Source organism: Eurytemora carolleeae, unplaced genomic scaffold (assembly GCF_000591075.1).
Source record: "Eurytemora carolleeae unplaced genomic scaffold, Eaff_2.0 scaffold252, whole genome shotgun sequence".
Taxonomy (NCBI): Eukaryota; Metazoa; Arthropoda; class Copepoda; order Calanoida; family Temoridae; genus Eurytemora; species Eurytemora carolleeae.
In genome coordinates this window covers 242,172-263,349 of record NW_019396306.1, presented here as the reverse complement: position 1 = coordinate 263,349, position 21,178 = coordinate 242,172, and the positions used below count along the sequence as shown (strand labels likewise).

Sequence of the window (21,178 nt, the reverse complement as noted above, 5' to 3'; positions counted from 1 at the left end):
CTGTATGGTCAGAATACTTTATTAGATTTATCCAGTTTTAAACCACTGTATGGTCAGGATACTTTATTAGATTTATCCAGNATTATCATTATTTTTATTATTATTATTATTATGCAGGATATGCAGAGTGAAGAGTTATTAACCCTGGAATCTGAATTCCCATCTTGGATTTCTCTCTCAGCCTGGGTAGTGGACCTAGCAGTCTATTCTTTATAAAAGTTTAAGTTTTTTCACGAAAATAGCTCAAAAACCATGAGTTGAATACATGACCAATTAAAAAAAATATCGTCATAACGTTTTGCCTGGCATATGCAATATCTATAATATTTAATTTCTGTCTTTCTGTTTGTTTTTTGTTTGTGTGTCTAATCATAACTCTTGAACCCCTTGACCGATTTGCTTCAAATATTTATTGGGAAACATGGTAGGACCACGGAAATGTGCTTAGTTTGGTTTTGAGATTTTAAAGGGATCATAATTTAAGATCAAGCGGTCAAACTGCGGGAGTAACTATAGAGTACCCTGGGCGACGCTGGATTCTCAAGTTAGTTTCTAAAGAAAAGATTTCTACTGGGAAATTATTGGTTCACAGAACTTCGAAGACTTCGATAGAATGTAAAGAATGGATCTTCTTTTTTTAATGGGTTTTATACCTAAATTTCAGTAATTATAAAGATTTGGTGAATAGTCATAAAATATAAAATAACAGTTTTAAAGGGCTCCATAAGATTATTCAATTGAAAAACTAAATATTTGCAGCATTCTATTTTCATAAGGTAAAGGAAACGAAATTGTAAAAATTCTTTCAATGTCTCCAAAGTACTGGGTTAAACTGTAGCAAAGACGACTTTTCCTCATTTTAATGTCATTTAAACGAATTTTCTCAAATTTGTAATAGCATAATAAAAAATTTAGTAAAGATAATGTAATACAAAGTTATTTTGAAATACAGGGTGTCCCTACAAAAATATTATTTATAAGATATGACGTGTTATGTTTTCGTGAACACGTGTTCAGGGACAACGTAACCTTAAAAGTTTATTTTTATATCATACACAGTGATGCCCATTTAACTGTGGAATAGGAAGACGACATTTAATTATTATTTTATGTATTTTATGTAAAATATAAAAGTTTTACCAGAAGTCTCACAATTAACTTATTCCGTCAATTGGGTTTGTTTACAATGCAAACTAAAATCTAAAAGTCGTCTTCCTATTCCACAGTTTTATAGGTTTTACAGTATATATATATATATATCAATGATGGCACTGATGTGCCCTCTGTTATGTATCAATAAAAACTCAAATCTAAGTCTACAAGGGTAGTGTTTAAAAACTGACGATAAAATTAAGAATAAAGAATTAATTGGTAAAGATTGAGCTGAACCCGGAGTTTGGATGAGACTTGAAACTCAAACCTTCAAAGTATGATTTGATTTGATTTGATTTGATGTAGTGTGTTTGAGATTTATTTAACCCCAAACTTGTTAAGATTAACTTTGGTTGAACTGCTTAAAATGTTTTTAAGTTATAAACAGTCGCCATTAATATTTCCAAATACGGTTGGTTTATATTATATTTATACTATTATTATTCCTCTGCTGGATTACGTAGGATTATTTAGACATTAAAATATCCATTTTTGGCAGGTTAGTAGTGTAGAGGTAGGTACATAAGTCAGGGGGAGAGAGACGGGATGAATGAGTAAAAAAACCATGAGGAGGAAAACTCCCCCCCCCAGTAATGAAAAGGGGGGGGTGGATAAATGTTGAGATGGTGGGAGGGGGTTAATGAACATANAACTTATTTAGTTCTGTGCTAAATCAGTTAATATAAGCTATTTGAAAAATATATTCAAGGCAGAACACTTCGTGTAACCTTGGAATCGTCATAACTTAAGAACTTCAAGTCGTCTTTAACGTCTCATCCATTGTGGGTAACCCTGTCTATAACATGCTGGTCTGCATATTCAATTTAATCATCCTTTTCAGCAGTTTTGTGGAATTTACTGTATTCTTGATTGTTAGTTTCTGAAAACTAAACACTAAAAACTCATTTGAAATACTGGATTTGAAGTACCGGGTTTGAAGTAACGGATTTGAAGTACTGGGTTTGAAGTACCGGATCTGAAGTACCGGATTTGAAGTACCGGATTTGAAGTACCGAATTTGAAGTACCGAATTTGAAGTACCGGATTTGAAGTACCGGATCTTAAGTACCGGATTTGAAGTACCGGATCATCACTTTCTATTTTGGATTTATGTTACAATGTTTCCCTTTTTGTGTCATCAATATAAAATATTCAAGGTCCATTATGCTTATGAAAATAAAATCAATAAAATTATACAATGAAAAATATTTACTAACAAGAGAAAATAGAGTTAACACCAATTTAAGTATCAGATTCCTGACTTTTTTAAGAATTATTAAATTTATATATTACTATTTTTACTGATTCCTTTTGGAATACTAAAAGAATTTGGTCAAAACTCTTGACCTACAAGACAGAAGTTTTCATTTTCATTGTAAATTGAATTGTGATCGAAAGCGTAACTTGTTAAATCAGCTTTCCCAGGAGTACCCGGGGGCAAGAGGACTACTGACTGAACCCTAATTATAATACTGTATGTCAAGTAATTTATATTGTTTTAAATGAATGAGAATGTCAAAATAGAAACTTTTTCTTTTAACGAGAAATTGAGTTCACTGTGTACTTAGTGTTCTTAGGTTCATTTGAAGTACCGACTCGACTTGAAGGCAGCTAGCGCAAATTTTACAATACACATACAGCTTGTAGACGGTAAAACCGGACAGTACAGCCATTGCATCATCACCTTTCGGGAAAATTAATGTGCGTGTAAAATTACTTTTGCAGAAATCGGTTACCGATGATTTTAAAGCTTTGAGTAGGTGGGTTCATTCTTAGATTGGTCAGTCAGTTATACATACCTATTCTTTCCGTCAGTTATACATATCTATTCTTTCCGTTAGTTATACATACCTATTCTTTCCGTCAGTTATACATACCTATTCTTTCCGTCAGTTATACATATCTATTCTTTCCGTCAGTTATACATACCTATTCTTTCCGTCAGTTATACATATCTAGTCTTTCCTTCAGTTATACACACCTATTCTTTCCGTCAGTTATACATACCTATTCTTTCCGTCAGTTATACATATTCTCTTGTCTGTGTAATCCCACCCAAAACAAAGACTACCTCTCTTGTCTGTGTATTCCCATATTAACAGAGATTACTACTTTATAGATATATATATTATATATATATAGATAAAATAAAATCGCATTATAGTGTTATACAATCACAATGAAGAATTGATTTAAAAGAAAACGCCCTGAATTTGTCCACATCTTGTATGAATATTAAACAGTTGTCCTGCCTCTTCAACAAGGTTAACAATGTTTATCTAATAAACATCTATCCATCTATCCCCCCCCGATTAAAAAAAAAGTATGTGACTTCAGATACAATTGTACACGTTTTTTCTCAATCAATCAAGCTTTTAGCAATATGAGTAATTTTTATAACGCAAAGATTTTTTGCTCAATATATTTTATTTATTTTATATGAAAAAAATTCTGGTTCTTCTAGTTTTAAGCTTTTTCCGTATTATGAGTTATTTATTAAAATATATAAATTAAAAATATAAATGATTTCAGATAACTAAAGTATTCTGATCTATGTAAGGAAGGATAAAAGCAAGATGCCGCTTTATCAAACCAGAACCATAGCATCCATTCTGGAACCAGTAGCTCAACAGGTTCTGTATCCGTATCCTGTATTCTGCATTCTGTATCTTGTATTTTGTATCCTGTACGCATCAAATCTTAAGACTGTCTCGACTGTGAAGGGTATCCTGTGTATCCTGTGTATCCTGTGTATCCCTTGTACCCTGTGTATCCTGTGTATCCTGTGTACCCTCTGTACACTGTGTATCCTGTGTACCCTGCACAATTATTGTGTTTTATATTGATTGGACTACTAAAAACCCGACCTTGCGTCTAAAAGTCGTCTTCCTATTCCTTAGTTTTATGTGTCCTACTGTAGGTGAGCAAGCTGATAATCCTGCATGAGGAGGGGGAGGATGGTAACTCTATGCCTAACCTGGAGATACCGGTCCAAGCAGTTAGTAAGGCAGTCTCAAATCTTGTTAGGTAAGTGCTTGCTCTAAAGATCGGACTTATTGTCTTGATATTGTTAATCTTGAATGCTTGAACTTGATATCTTATGTGGGTACTTTTAAACTTGAGGATCAATACTTAAAGGGAGTGTTCGCGAAAACTGAAAGGGGTATAGGGTTACGGCGAAAAATAAGCGCTTTTGATCGCCACTAATCTTACTTCTATATGTTGCGTCTATAAAGAGAAAATTGTTAAAAACGACTCATGCCGAAGAACGTAGCGTCCATACAAATTCAGAAAGTTGCAATATTCGACTCAGATCGTAAAAAAGTCAATTTAATTCCAAACAGATCATTCAGATATTACAACCAATAATCATCGATAATTTTTCGACGCATTCGTATAGTTGATATTTTATAATATTTTTAATTTTTTATGATCTGATAGTTACTTTTGAAAACATTTATTCCTGTTGAGGATTTTTTTTACAATGAAGACGACATTTTTATATTTTCCAGGAATGTTCGAAAATCCAGCACAATTGATATATTATTTTTTAAAAAATCAAAAATATTTTGAAATACTAACACTAACTAAATACAAAAGCGTCGAAAAATAATCGATGACTACTGTTTGTAACATCTGAATGATTTTTTTTTGGAATTTAATTAATTTTTAACGCTTCGAGTTGAATGTTGCAACTTTCTGAATTTGTATGGACGTTACGTTCTTCAGCATGAGTCGTTTTTAACAATTTTCTCCTTATATAGACGCAACAGATAGAAGTAAGATTAGTAGTGATCAAAAGCGCTTATTTTTCGCCGTAACTGTATACCACCTTTTATTTTAGGCGAACACTCCCTTTAAACTCTCAATAATGACTTTCACGGGATATAGAAGAGGAATTAAATTAATCTGTTGATCTGTATAAGATGGAGATCAATGCTTAATCCTGAGATTCACAACATAAAAGTTCTAACGTCTGATTAGGTTTTTTTTTTGGGGGGGGGGGCATAAAAGCAGGGTTCAAAGATAGAACTGCCCCCCCCCCCCCCCCTGAAAATAACTAAGTTACGACCTAAAAGTGTTGAATGTTGAAAATATCTTCTTGACTGTTCAAATTTTAATCTACTTCGACTTCAGGTTTCTGATTTAATCTTAAACAAGATTATAAACAATTAAGTATTTAATGTTTTGAAAAACGTGCTAAAAGAGATTTTTTTTTCATTTATTTTCTCGGTTATTTGAAGGTATCAATTTTCTAAATATCTCCCCAGAGGCTTGAAATTAAATGTTCTAAATATAAAATGATGCCAGCTCGTATTTCATTTTTAATTCAATACAATTGAACACTACTAGACAGAATTAAAAGGAAGAAAGATATATTTACCATTTTAAGCACAATTTGCTTTTATCATTTCATAAATAAAAATCAAGAATACTTCATTTTGATATAAATAAAAAAGTAAGAAAATAATTTTGTATAACAAGAACACATGTTTATTTGTTCTAAAACAATAAAATCCCTCGCAAATATTTTTTTAACATAAAGGAAAAGCTTTAAATTGAGATAATGACGGGGTTATATATTACATAATGTTAAAATATAAGAAATATATATTTCTCAGGGTTGGTAAAGAAACAATTAGCTCTTCTCAAGATATGAAGGTATGTTTAATAAATAAATGGTTACCCATAAAGAATAAGATTGTAAAGACGACCTGAAACTCTAAAAATATGACGACGTGTAGAAATATTAAAACAAGCCTTGAAGATATTCTTTTAATGACTTCAAATAATTTGACAAAGAAATTAATAAATTTAAAGTCGCAAGGAATCATGAATACAACAAAACAAGAACAAGGAAATTCCGTTCAGTCCTCTCTTTGTCTCATTCTTTGTGGTTAACTCTGTATAGTACATTATACAGTGGTAATCAGAAAATCCGTGTAATCTCACCTGAACCAAAGACTACCTCTCTTGTCTGTGTAATCTCACCTAAACCAAAGACTACATCTCTTGTCTGTGTAATCCCACCCAAAACAAAGACTACCTCTCTTGTCTGTGTAATCCCACCTAAAACAAAGACTACCTCTCTTGTCTGTGTAATCCCACCCAAAACAAAGACTACATCTCTTGTCTGTGTAATCCGACCCAAACCAAAGACTACCTCTCTTGTCTGTGTAATCTCACCCAAACCAAAGACTACCTCTCTTGTCTGTGAAATCCGACCCAAACCAAAGACTACCTCTCTCGTCTGTGTAATCCCACCCAAACCAAAGACACCTCTCTTGTCTGTGTAATCCCACCCAAACCAAAGACACCTCTCTTGTCCTAAGTGAGCAATCAGGCCAAAAATAAAACTATAACCTCTCTCCTAACTGTGTCCTATCTGTATAATCTATGGTATCTAGATGAAAAGTGAGATGCCCAAGTCCCTGAGCACTATAGAGAAGGCAGCTAATTGTTTAGAGGAAGCCAGTAATGATCTCAACTCAGACCCATATTCTCAAGTAAACTTTTAGTTTTGAAAATAAAAAAACATAACTTTTTCTAATGATTGCAAAATTTGCCTCCTTTAAAAGTCTTTTGTAATCTTTTAGACTTTTTCTAAAAACAGATTTAATCATAATTCATAACAATTCAGCATAATAATTTTACTGCTATTTTCATTAATGTGTTTACATTGCGTTTCTAAAACTCAATTTCAAAGTTAATTTAACGTAAATTAAAATTAGTTTGTCCGATTGATTTGAGCTTAAAAGAACTATAAACATAATATCAAGTGATTCTCTATTTAAAAAAAGAGTGACATGTCTTGATTCACAACGGCGCCCTTTAAACATTTATCACATCTTCAATAACGGATATATCCGTACACCGTATTTACATTGTCCCAAACCTGGAATGCCTCCCAAGGACTCCTGATTTAAAAAGGCAGTTTAGCTTGATTTCTCCCTCTAACAAGAAGTTGAGTCAAAACCTCTTTGTTATAATTCTCTTATGACGCGTTTTACTCTGCTTTGAAACATTTATCCTTCCTATATAAAGAAGGAAACGTGTGTTCCTAAGGTACCAGGGCCGTTTTGCGACAACTTCCTATCTAAGGAACTCTGGGTGGAAATTACCTCGCTGCCTTAGCACTAGACTTTTAGCTTCCTCTTTGAGGGATTATATTCTGTTTCAACGCAGAGTAAATACGTCATAGGAGAAGTATAGCAAGAAGGTTTAGACTCAACTTCCGTTTAGAGGGAGAAATCAAGCTAAACTCGTTAAACTGCCTTTTTAAATCAGGAGTCCTTACGAGGCATTCCAGGTTTGGAACGATGTAAATAAGTTTACTCTCTAGCTGAAAATTTAGTTCAAAGCAAGGAGAATTGAATACAAGGAGGGGGCAATAGGGTTTCCGTACACTTTGCTGTGACGTTTTTGGGCTGCTGGAGAACTAGTTTTTGCGTAACAACAATAATAAAGATTGTAAAAAATAACACAAATTATAAACAGACATTGGTGCATCTCTGCGTTAGATGAAGATTCACTGTATACTAACTCATGTTTGTTTACATTAGATCGGCTGCCTTTATTATTGTTGTTACGCAAAAACTAGTTCTCCAGCAGCCCAAATACGCCACAGCAAAGTGTATGGAAACCCTATTGCCCCCTCCTTATATTCAATTCTCCTTGGTTCAAAGGGGAAATTAGAGTGTACATGTTTATGCTAACTCCGTGCGAATGACGTCACTTGGACCCCAAAGACACTTTATTTTCAGCTTTACCATTAGGATATCTACTTTGATAGATAATCAGAAACAGGTTTAAAGGTTACCGCTGTTTTGAATCTGACATACAACTCTACAAACGGAGGATTACTTGAAAGTACGACTACAGTTCCTTAAAGGGTAAACTGTAATGACTGATTAGAAAGGGGGAATAATTGCTGATTGAAGGGTCCAGGGAAAACTGATAAAACTGTTGTAACTGATTAAAAGGGGGGGGGGGATAAGCTGATTGAAAGGTCTAGGGGAAATTGTTATAAATGTTGTAACTGATTAGAAAGGGGGGATAAGCTGATGGAAGGGTACCGGGAAAACTGATAAAAATGTTATGACTGATTATTCCTCCCGATAAGCTGATTGAAGGGTCCTGAGAAAACTGATAAAAATGTTATGACTGATTAGAAAGGGGAAAAAAACTGATTGAAGGGTCCAGGGAAAACTGATAAAAATGTTGTAACTGATTAGAGAGGGAGGGATAAGCTGATAGAAGGGTCCAGGGCTATACTGCAGGGAACTACTGCTATGCTGATCAGCTTTGATGCATCCCAAGTAAGGTAGAACATTTTCACTTTATATGCATTGTCACATTTTTGACTTTTTTATTTTTTATTGTTCACTTTAAAAAAACAAAAATATTATTGTATCACTGTATTATCAAAAAGGTGACCAAATATACTTTATTCATTTAGATACTCATTTATTAACTTTTTTATCAATATATATTCAATTTGGTAGTAAATTCTTTTTATAGTCCACAACTGACAATTTACTTTTACTTTTTGTCCATTTATTGATCTTTATTTTCCTTTTTGTTCTATTTTTCTCTAAACTCTTTCTTTTATATGGAATTCTGAATACTCATACGTCTTACACATGAACAATATACATTGTTAATCTTTTTTAATGAAATTCTAACTATACAAAGTAGAGCTAGTGCAGACTCGAATCCGGGACTCGAAGGGTATTCAATTCAGCCCCTGACCAAAAAAAAAAATATTAAAAAATTTACAAATTCTTGTAAACGCCCTTGGCAGAATTGGAGTTTAAGTGTTCTAATTTATTCCGAACTAGCTGAAGTGCCCGGCCTTGCCCGTGCAATTTTAAAAACACATTGGAAAACAAACATCGAATTTTTAAAAAAATGTCGAATTTCTTTTAGCCTATGTTACCCCCAGTTTACACATGGGTTTCCTCAAAAAAGGTAGCCATTTTGGTTTAGCCGTTTGATCAGCTATAGATCACAAATATATATATGAGCGACGAGTTTTTTTATATTGATGGAAACTCTCCTTTTTCAGAAAGTTGTGTCGTGACTGTAAAAAGGTTTTGGACTATCTCGCAATCTCGGAGGTCATTGAGACCATGGAGGACCTCGTGCAATTCGTCAAGGACCTCAGGTAGAAGATGGGAGGGGGGCGGAGTCAGTTCTCCCCACTCCTCTAGGGGGGGGGGGAGTTCCCAAGTAGTAATCTTATTTCATTTCCACCAAAGAACACCAAATTATTCATGTATTCGCCATATAGACTATAGTATCTCAAATATTTAATAGCTATGTCCTTATGTACGTAAGACAAGACAAGACAAGACAAGACAAGACAAGACAAGACAAGACTAGACAAGACAAGACAAGACTAAACAAGACCTATGTGTATTGTGTATACTAGGGATGGATTAGGACAGCACCTTGAACAGATGAAGACCTTGGCCCCAATCCTAATCTGTTCTATGAAAATATTTATTCAAATCTTGAACCAGGTATTTCCTATTTTTGCTAAACATTTTTTAAATTGAGACTAACAGTCGTCTGCCTATTCCACATTTTTATAGGTCACTGTATTTCTACTATAGGAGGGTAAGGGAACGGAGGAGGCTGTTGAAAACAGGAACTACCTGGCTCGGAGGATGACGGAGGAGATATCGGAGGTTATTAAAATATTAGAGGTAAGGTTAACCTCCTTTCCTTCAGGATATCAAGTTCAAACAAACGCCATTTTTATTATTCATTTTAAAGGGACTGTTATCTTTAATTTCAAGTAACCATTACATTTAAAGAGTTGGATGCCCGATTCACAGCGGTACCCTTTAAACCTTCGTCTCAGCAAAACGTATAAATTTATCCTTGTTTTATATATTGCGGATTTATGCGGCAGAGACAAAGTAAGAAATTATTAGAATTTAACCCTTTTTAGATAGAAACGACGATATCTTCCTCTTTGTTTGTTTCTTAAACCAACGTAAAAAGGGTGCAGTTGTAAATCAGGAGTGCACCTCTAATTGCGGAAATAAAGTTTTAAAAAATTCTATCTTTTCTAAAAAACATTTTATCCCGAAACGATTAGAAACTGAACAAGACTTGAACCTACATAATACATTTTCAGGAATCTACCCAAACCGACACCTCTGCCCGGTTACTAAACGGAAATGGAATTAATCTCGCGGATTTATCCTTCCACGAGATTATGAAGAGGGTAAAGAAATAAATAGAAAAGAAGACATTTTGAATTTGTTAAAAATCAAGTAAAAACAATTTTTGTGTCAAAAACAAATTATTTTTATATCTATATATTTTTTTAAATGGAACAGATTTTTTTTTCATCTTTATAAATATTTCTAAGTTTAATTTTCTTTCAGGTAAATAATCTTGTTTCCAACAAAACTGAGATTAGCCGTGATATTGTTCAACATATTCTAGATATGGCACATAAGGTTAGTTTGCCTAGATACAAATACTTTTTTATTAGTTATAATAATTGCAAAGTTAAATCAAGAGGTTTTATTAGTTAAACTGATCACAAAGATAGAATCAGATTTTTTTCATTACCTTTACAGATAACATAGATAGGATAAAAAATTGTATTTTATTTACAGATTACAAAGATAGAACAAGTGTTTTTCATTACTTTTACAGAAAACAGAGACAGTACAAGAATTAGTTTATTATTTATATCGATTCCAAAGATAGGACAAGAGTTTGTTTATTAGTTATACAGATTATAAAAATAGCACAAGAGTTTGTTTTTTAGTTCATAGTGACTAGACAGATTAGACAAGAGTATTGTTCATTACTTATACTGGTTACAAGAATTAACAAGAGTTGTTTAGTAGTTATACAGATCACAAAGACAGGACAAGAGTTTGTTTAATATATATATATATATATATACAAATTACAAAAATAGAGTTTTTCATTACTTTTACAGATTACAGAAAAAGCAAAAGAGTTATTTTATTATTTATGTTGATAACAAAGCTAGGACAAGAACTAGTTATATTGATTACAAAGCTAGGACAAGAGTTATATTGATTACAAAGCTAGGACTAGAGTTTGTTATTTAGTTATATTGATTATAAAGCTAGGAAAAGAGTTTTTAACTATATTTATTACAAAGCTAGGAAAAGAGTTTTTTTTTTTAATTATACTGATTGCACAGCTAGGACAAGAGTTTGTCTTTTAGTTATATTGATTACAAAGCTAGGACAAGAGTTTGTTTTTAGTTATGTTGATTACAAAGTTAAGCAAAAAAATTTTATTACTCACACAGATTACAAAGATAAGACATAGTTTTACTAGTTCTGAAAGTTTTGTATTCAATAACCCATAAAAGTTTGAATTGGTGTCTAATTCCCTGTTTTTAATAATTAAACACTCTAAGCTAATAAAGTACAAATGTCTAAAAATAATACAATTACTGCAAATCTTTTTTATCGTATTTCTGTTGCTTCATTTAACATCAATCAACAAATTCCTTAAGTGTAATTATCTGTTTCATATTATTATTTTATGTTCCCAACCTTTTATATCCTCAAATAATTTTAACTCCGAATTATTTTCATTCCTAAATAATTGTAAACTGTCCTTTTATAATTCAAGTGTTTTGTTTCAGATTGCCGAATGTTTTGATGGTTCAGCTCGAACAGAAATTATTCAGGTAGAAAACTATTTAAACCGTGCCCAGCTTGCCGCGTTAGTTTTCTTATATGAGCGCCATATTGCGTATCTTTAATCTTGCGGATTTTGTCCCATGGCAAATCTCAAATGCATTTTTGCTGCGTCATCTCAAGCTTTTATTACATTTTCATCGACAAACAAGGTTTGCTTTTCTTGTTTTAATCCATTCATTTTGTTATAACGAACTTTCCAGCGTGTTAGTTGCGTAAGATTATGGCGGCTGTTATCTAGGCGTGTAGGGAGGTAGAGAGGTCTGACCGGCAGAATACAGCTACAGCACTGCTCAATCTTGAATTTAGGTAATAGAATATCTCACACCAAACACAAGTAATAAAATATCTCACACCAAACACAAGTAATATAATATCTCACACCAAACACAAGTAATATAATATCTTATACCAAACACAAGTAAAATCAGTCTCGAAAAACAAAACTACAATTAAAAAAAAACCATAAACCTTAAAAATATTCTGCAGAAATATTTGTTCGAATACTTGAAAACTATTTCGATGGGAATGCATACAATAGAATACTTAGAAGAAATTAACGAAAAATTTAAGTATTAAAGGCTTTAAATTGATGAAGCTATAAAAACCTGAAGACTTTAAACATGCTTAACCGAAATATTACAAAGTTTACCGTGAAACTTAATCTTAATGATCATGTTTTTACATTACAGGCCTGAAATACTTTCATTACAGGCCTGAAATACTTTCATTACAGGCCTGAAATACTTTTTAAAGTAATTTTTCTTTCTTTGTTTCTTTATCAAACTTTGTTGTAAAATTTAGCATATTCGCTAAATAAGAATAAGGTGGATTAGTTAATCAAAACATCTTTGCTTTGCTATAAATCAATCTTTATATTTTTAATTAATAACTCGCTTTTCGTAATATAGAAACGTTTAATTTATGTAAACCGTGCCAAAAATTTTGCAAAAATGACACCCCACCTTAGTTTTAAAATTATACAAAATTGCACCACACCCACGTTTATAAATGAAGCAAAATGGCACTCCACACTAGTTTGTATATGATGCAAAATGTTACCCCATCCTTGTTTAAAATTGAAGAAACGTGAAATATATATATTTAGAATTAACGAGGCCGTCATAAACCGAATTATCCAGGATATGGCCGANTTAAATGATTGGGAGCACATGTTTTCAAACCACAAAATACGGATTTGTGCGTCCTGGAGGATTAACAATTCATAAGCTACGGCCTCAGCTGATAATGCATTCTTAGTTATAATTGTTGAGCAGAAAGGTTTTAAAGGGAGTGACCGGCAATTTATTGTAGTTGAACTGAGAATGTAATATTGTGGAGAACCTTTTTAGGAATCATTTGAAACCTATGAGATGTTTTTACGGTGCATATTTGTTCAGCAAGGGTGCAAATTCAATCTTTTAAATCCTCACAGATTGTTCATTTTCAAGGGATGATTTTGAGAATAGGTTTCTAGAAAATCATTCAATAACGACGACAAAAAATGTAGTAAAAATTCTACAGTTAACTAATTAGTTTTTTAGGAACAGGTTGAGCAAATAAAAATTAACTGTTATCATCAAAAATAAGTAATCTTATTCAGTTAATTGTTTCTGTAATGTCTCATTGTTCACAAACACTTTCTGTAAAATTCTTGAAACTTCTATTGAAAAGACGACATTTGAAGAATTTGAAAAAATCTGCTACCAAATTCATAAAGATTATGAAATTCAATAAAATGATAAAAAAGAAATAATTGATTCCAACATTGATTTATTGAGAACATTTCATTTGAGAAATATGTTCCTGAACATCTAATTAATTTACTGAAGACTTTTTTTACAGTTTTTGTCGTCGTTATTTAATTATTTTTAAAAACAAAATTCTCAAACCTTAACCACCCAAATAGATATTTTGAACGTCGATGTTGCGCTCAAACTCAATAATTATACATCATTAAAACGTTGTATATGTCTTAAACTAATCCTAACAAATTTCTTCACAATATTACATTCTCAGTTCAACTACCATACAGTGCTGACTCTCTTTAAGAGTTTAAGGTTGAACCAACTCAATTGAACCGAATTAATCGAATTTCAACATCTCAAAAACAATTCTGTATTTAGTTAAACAGAGAGGATTTGTATTAAAACAGTTCTCCGGAAGACTATCTAAGACTGCAAGCCTAGTGGCTACTATACTATTAATAATCTAGTATTTAGTTGAACAGAGAGGATTTGTATTAAAACAGTTCTCCGGAAGACTATCTAAGACTGCAAGTCTAGTGGCTGCTATACTACTAATAATCTGTATTTAGTTGAACAGAAAGGATTTGTATTAAAACAGTTCTCCGGAAGACTATCTAAGACTGCAAGTCTAGTTGCCGCTGCGAACGCAAGGAATAAGAGAAGATCGGAAAGTTTAGTTCATCTCTCAACACAGGTACATTTCTCTTATAAAGGAACTGTAGACGTATCTTGGGTCTCTATTTTTAGAGTGACATGTCCGATTCACCTCGGTACCCTTTAAACCTTTATCTGAGCAACAATGAGGAAGATATCGTCGTATTTCTCTCTAGAAAAGAAATAAATTCACTTTACGGAGAACCCACCATTCAATAATCAATTTTGAGACAGAAAAAAGGTGATCATTTGAGTTTAAACAAATGTTTGTAGGGTAACGTTGTATCACAGACATTCCACTCTATAAATGGAGAATCACTCGAAATTATATTAACAGTCCCTTTATTTTCATGTGAGCCTTCATTTAAAAACAGGGGTATGTTCAATTCACAACGGTACCCCCGTAACACCATTGAGCAAGCTAGTAACATAATACGTTTGCAATTAATGACCTCGAAGTCACATAATGTGAATTCACGTCATTTCTCTGTGCTTATTCATAATTCATTTAAAAAAATTATCATCTTTTTAAAATGTCAATTTGTTGAATAAATGAAAATTCTTTTAAAACAGCAAAATAAGTTTTAAGATTGTAAAAATTTGTTTAATAAAATATATTCATTGAAACTTAATTGTTTAACAGGTAGAACATTTGACCCCTCAGCTAGTGAACGCTGGAACCATCAAGATGACCTACCCAGAGAATAAAGCAGCTGACGAGAACTTTGAAAATCTACGAAAACAATATGCAGCGGGTGTACAGAGCATTAGGTATATAACGAGGGGAAAATATAAAACGGATCAAAAATATTCATTGGTAACCTTAGTTAGCTGCATTTCTCGTTAATAATAATCTTACCGTATAGAGACAAAAATTCAAAAATGACTGGATACGTAGAGTTTATAGCTTTATGGTTGAAAACAGTATATTTCAAGCTGTATGATGGTACATCTATGCAGATTAAATTTATATTTTTAAAAAGCATTAATAANCATAGGGAAGCTGTCAAAATTAAAAATTTTTGTTTTTAAGATATTATTGTTTTATGACATAGCATGGGATAACTTTAAATGTGTAAGGAAACGTGAAGAAATTTAGGTTTATTTATTAGTTTTATTTTTTGGGATATTTAACCTTGATAGGACACAGCTGGATAAAATATGCCGTATACACACTTTGATTACATGTGTACTGCATGTTTAATTCATATCGATCGTGCTTAAATTCATGATATATACCCACACACAATTTATTTAAGAAAATAATCAGTTAATTTTTAATGTTTCAGCAAATGTAAAACCAATCAATTTTGTGTCATATAAGAAAACATTGTTTTTATAGCTAAGATTATTTACCTGTTAAACTCACAGCTTCCCTCTGTTTACAAAGCTGGATAGAAAGCAAAGCTGCACTATAATGTCGTCTGTTTTATATTAGTAAACAGTCTTACCGCTGTATTAAAATGCAATCATAATTAACGGAGAATTTTTACTATACCATCTCTGATGTTATTTTGTTATCATATCTTTGTTCGAACTCTATATTGTTGTTAATTTTTGTTTAAAACTGTCATTTAATATCAGTTTTGAAACTTTGTAAGTGATTTGAAAAAACTGCCCCTGCATTGTAGACGGTATATAAAGTTCAACCCCTTCCCCTTTACTGATTGTCTTAAACTGATATTTTCAATGATTTAAACCAACCCCCTGCATTGTAGAGTATATATCAATCCTCCCTCTGTATGGATTTTTAAATTGTTATTATTTTACTTCTGTTGCTTGCAATCATTCAAAACTCTGTTACACTGTCCATATCTGTCTAAAACTGACATTTAATATCATTTTTGGAAATTTATCCTTGATTTGAACTAACTGCCCCTGTAATATAGAGGATATATCGCTGAAGAAGGAAGTTAACCAGGCCGCTGACCGACTCAAGGCTGTCATTGCCCCCTTCGTTGAAAGCAGTAAACTCATGGCAATTAATATGTCAGATCAGGTTGGGCATATTTTATTTTTTGAATTTAATGTTATAATTACATATTAGTTTTAATTTTAACATTTTGAACATGATAAATTCTGTCCATTTCTTTCTTATCTCTAGCTGCATGAATCCTCCGGCCACCTAGTTTTAAATAGAAACCGTAATTTGAAGTTGTCAAGTTTCAGACAGAAAAACAAGGAAATCTCCATAATTTTTATAGGTTTACGGCGAAAAATAATCGCTTTTTGATCGCTACTAGTACTAATTTATCTTTCGCCGTAAGCCTATACCCCCTTTCATTTTTCGCGAGCACTCCCTTTAAAAAGGACATTTGTAAATCTTTAAATTACATCGATATTCTCTTTTAAATTGTTAGTTTGCAAAATTTACTTAAAAATATCAAGTTTAAATCTATTTTACTTGAACAACGAAATGCGATGAAATATGAAGAATGTTAGAATTTAAATTAGAAAAACACTAAAATAACTAAACTTCATTCCCCGCATTCATTTATGTTAAACATTGACAATAAAAACAGACTTTAAATTTCATGCAAGAAAAACTAAATTGCAGAAATCCGCTACACTTTTGCAGAAATCCGCTACACTTTTGCAGATTTTACCAAGTTCCCCAATCAAAATTTAAGACAAAAGGTAGTTATGGTCGAACAATGAACATAAAAACAAACAAACAAACAGCATTTTACTAATTTTATATATATATACACTATTATTTTAGAATCAGTACGCTAGATGGCAACAGTGTGCCTCTAACCTTCAAGAAATGGTACAACAGGTACAGCAGTATATTAGAGAATCTGTAATTAATACAACATCAGTCTATACAGTTTGTATGCAAAAATTACTTTTCGGAACTATTTTCAAATAATTTTTTTTCCAGGTTCGAAAACTATTTCTGGACCTGAACATGTTTGGTTTGGACTCGGAGCGGGGCGGAGGCCGAATACCGATCCCTCCGCCACCCGTACCTCCTCTACCCACCTCCGTAGATAACTCCGCCCCACCCCGGCCTCCGCTGCCGCAGGACGTTGTTCCGGCTCCGCCCCGACCTCCTAGGCCGGATACGGATGATGAAGAGGGGTTATTTACCACTGAGCCGGGATCTAACCGGCCGATACATATGGCGGCGCATGGACTTTACCAGGAGGTCAAACAGGTAACATTTGACCCTGTCCACGAAATGTGATCAAAAAGTTTCGCAACATAATAGTATGTCTCAATACGGAATTTGTTTTGAAAGTTCATGAAGACCATACTCATAATTTTCTTGAGGACGGATTGACGTTGATAAAATCTCTGTTGTAATTTAGGAAGCGTTCTCCTCAACAGGGGCGGATACAGGGGGGGCGGGGGGACATTCACCACCCCCTGAATTTGGAATTTTTTGTTCCTATTTTCAGAATAGCTTCTCAATAGTATGCTTAAGGGAAAGAAACCCTAGTGCAAAACAGGAAAAATATCTGTCTCAATAAACTATAATGTGTGAAAAGTTAAAAATCTAGTTTTTTAGTCTTTAGTCATTAATTTTGACTCTTTTTGAGTCAAAAAAATTTTCGCCTGCAGCGCGATTTTTTGTTCCTAATTATGGATTTTTTTGTTCCTAAAAAATCTTGCCCCCCACTCACTTAAATCCTGTATCCGCCCCGGCTCCTCAATGTGAAAAAGCTGCGTTATAGGGAACCTTCAAAAAAAAATTAAAGGGCTACAAATTCCGCAGTACCCCTAAGTTTTCTAGTGAAACTTATTGATCATAAGTTGTATGTTATACTTTTTGCTTAATGTGCTTTTATTCGTTTCATTCTGTTTTGATGGACTTTAACGAAACTTTGAAGTTTTTGACCCTCAATTTATAGAATTGACTGTGCCCTTTAGACCTTAGTTTTGGCAAAACTTGACGAAGACATGTACGTTTTTCTGCTCAATTCGCGGTTATATGTTTTATTATTATTATAGTGGGATCACACGGACAACGAGATCATCGCCGCTGCGAAGAAGATTGCTTACCTCATGGCTCATCTCTCAGAGCTCATCAGGGGAGGGAAGGGGACCAAGAGGGAGCTCATTGCATGCGCTAAAGTAATATTTTTTAAAATATTTTTTTTTTCGTTTGAAAAAATCCATTAATTTGAATGTTAACAATTATTTTTATATAATTTACGTGACCCTAAAAAGTCTGTGACACTTTTTTCCATCAATATTTAAAGAGTAGAAAAAATTATGATATGTAATCTTTGCAACCTGATGATATACACCGTTGATATTTCAAACTTAGATTATATTTGATCTTACAGATTTCATAGTTTGAAATATCTAAGGTGTACAATATCAGGTTGCAAAGATATAGTGATTAGAAAATCAGAGTTTGCAGCAAACTCTCCATTTCTTTCTTAAAGATAGTTTTGACCAAATAGATTCTAGTACAATATATCGCAAAGTAGAATTTATGCACTCTCAGTTCAGCTGTATTTTTACGACTAAAGTGTCAACAGCCTTTTGTGTCCGACAAAATTATTAATAATAGTGATAACTAAGTGCTTATCTTACAGTGTTTTTTATTTTCTGTTTTTACTATATTTGATTTAATCTTTAAAAATATGTTATATTTGACACTTGTGACGTCGTGTACACTTGGTCGATTTCTCTGTTGCCACCTATTGTGCTGACCAATAAAGAAAATTGTTAAAACCCAAAACTAAAAGAAATCGATCTAATGCAAAAATTTGAATAAAAAGATAATTAAAATTTTGAAAAACAATCAAATTTAGGCTATGTTACCCCAAGAGTACCCATGAGTTTCATAAAAAATATTAGCCAATATGGTCCAGCCGTTTGGCCAGCAATAGCTTTGAAAAGATCCCAACCTTGGGAACCCAGCTGCGCGTGTTGTCGACGGTGAAGGCGACAATGATGGGTCAGAACATGGATAGCGAGGAGGATCAGGAGGCCATGGATATGCTCGTATTCAATGCACAGAAACTTAATCAGGTCAAACAAAAAGTTAATTATTTTCAAAAATTAAAATTTTGTTATTTCTGAAAAAGTCCAAGAAAATTACAAAAATCAGAACTTTTTGTTAAAGTTTTGTTTAATAATGACAAATGTTTGAAATAAGCTGTAAGGAGTTTTATATTAATATTAGGCTTCCAGGGAGGGGTCGCTAAACTACTTACCTATGGTTCAAATCCTGAATCATCGATTCAAATTTTTAGCTTTGATTCGATGATTCAGGATTTGGACCTAGCTCAAATTCATAAATTCAATCTCAGAGCGCTTGTATTTTTATCTTGTATTTTGAAAAATGTTGACCGACCATAAACGTACCTTCTTGTTTGAGGTCACTGCAGGGGGGGGGGGAGAAGTCCTCAACTTGTAATCACCGCCAACCAAACGTATTTGGCGGCATGCGCGGTTCTCAATTTGTAATCACCGTAAAATCTTGTTTTCTGAGATTTTAATTTAATGCATTTTTAACACAGTTTTCGACATCTATCGGGGTTTCATGGCATATGTATTGACTTAAACTAAATTTTCAATTTGTTTTCAGATTGGTTTGGTCAACAAAAAATGAGAAACAAGGCATAGTTTATTTTAGCCGAATCTTAGATCCAATTCGCTGATTTGATGACTGCATTTCATGATTGGAGTTAAGATACTAAAAGTCGGGCTGCCTGTGTACTTAAAATTACCTTACCCCGAGGAAAGTAATATTCATTACCATTTAAAGGATATTTTCAAAAAACCTTTACAGTGTTCAGATTTTTGTATTGGCCAACTTGAGTTCAACATCTACAACAAAACTAATTATATGCAGAGAAACAACATAAAATTTAAAAAAAAATCAGTCTCATCCCGACTACTAGTGAAATTGAAGTATTGAGTTCACTAATTATTTCTAGCGCTTCATGTGGCGTACTTACAGATTTATTTTCGAAACTGAGGAGCAATAAAGAAAGCTTTAACAATATTGTACACCATAGGGCCATTAACAGAGGTCGATATGGTCTAATTTCTAAGTAATAAGCGGTTTAATGCTAACATTTTTATTACTGATTACAAATTGAAGTGGTGGAGATTACAAATTGAGAACTTCTGCCCTCCCCCCCTCGTAATTCTGAGATCCTAAACCGATTAGTTTTGACGTTTAATTAAAAAAGCAAACAAAAAAGCCAAGTATTTATATGGATTTTTAGATTAATCGATTGCGGTGTTATCAGGACGCTAAAGTCCTATAATATTATTGTTGCAGGCTGTAAAGGAGACAGTGCGTGCAGCTGAAGCAGCGAGTATACGGGTCAGAAGCGACGCAGGCTTTAAACTCAAGTGGGTCAGGAAGCAGCCTTGGTTCCAATAGGTCTTCTTCACCATCCAAATTCAGCTGATCAGTTAATGATTGGATCACCTGATGATGTTGTTAATCTTATCAGCTGTTAATCAGCTGTTGCGTTCATGGTTGGATCAGCTGATGATGTTGCCAATCTTAATAGCTTTTCAGTTCAAGATTGTATCAGCTTTACAACTGTTGTTTTAAACAGAGTCAGTCAAAACTTAAATTTGAAACAAAATCAAGTTTTTTGTGTAACTGACTGGGAATTTGAATTCTAATAATTTGAATCAGCTGATTTTTATGACTAAATCAAAACTTAATAAAAAAGTAACTTTGTCAAAATTTCTAGTCATCAGCCTTTTCTGTTAGAAACAAAATAAACAAAATTTTTCTAAATGAAATCTGAAATCAGTGATTTTTATTTAATTGCTTAAACCACAAAATGTCTTCCATAACTTTTGTTAGACCTTAACTGTATCAATAAAATAGAAATTTTAATGCATATTCTTTTATTTTCACAGAGCTACTATGTGAGCCAAAAAATATTAATTGTCAACAAAAAATATTCGCTCAAAACGAGATGAAAA

General features: G+C 32.8%; 1 protein-coding gene and 1 long non-coding RNA gene across 2 annotated transcripts; both read left to right on the top strand.

Moving 5' to 3' along the window:
- Positions 1 to 110: 110 nt before the first annotated feature.
- Positions 111 to 966, top strand: LOC111700614 (uncharacterized). The gene is made up of 2 exons (XR_002765018.1): positions 111 to 615; positions 821 to 966. It is a non-coding gene; the product is annotated as an uncharacterized LOC111700614 (long non-coding RNA).
- Positions 967 to 3,688: 2,722 nt separating this feature from the next.
- LOC111700609 (vinculin) lies at positions 3,689 to 21,089 on the top strand. Its single transcript, XM_023471580.1, has 21 exons — positions 3,689 to 3,785; positions 4,073 to 4,179; positions 5,775 to 5,814; positions 6,561 to 6,659; positions 8,388 to 8,476; positions 9,221 to 9,319; positions 9,587 to 9,677; positions 9,771 to 9,863; positions 10,301 to 10,390; positions 10,554 to 10,628; positions 11,807 to 11,851; positions 12,103 to 12,170; positions 12,970 to 13,061; positions 14,134 to 14,303; positions 14,907 to 15,089; positions 16,149 to 16,262; positions 16,986 to 17,042; positions 17,148 to 17,423; positions 18,221 to 18,343; positions 19,121 to 19,252; positions 20,514 to 21,089. Exons 1-21 carry the CDS (start codon positions 3,729 to 3,731, stop codon positions 20,616 to 20,618), a joined length of 2,205 nt encoding a protein of 734 aa, XP_023327348.1. The 5' UTR covers positions 3,689 to 3,728; the 3' UTR covers positions 20,619 to 21,089.
- Positions 21,090 to 21,178: the final 89 nt, after the last annotated feature.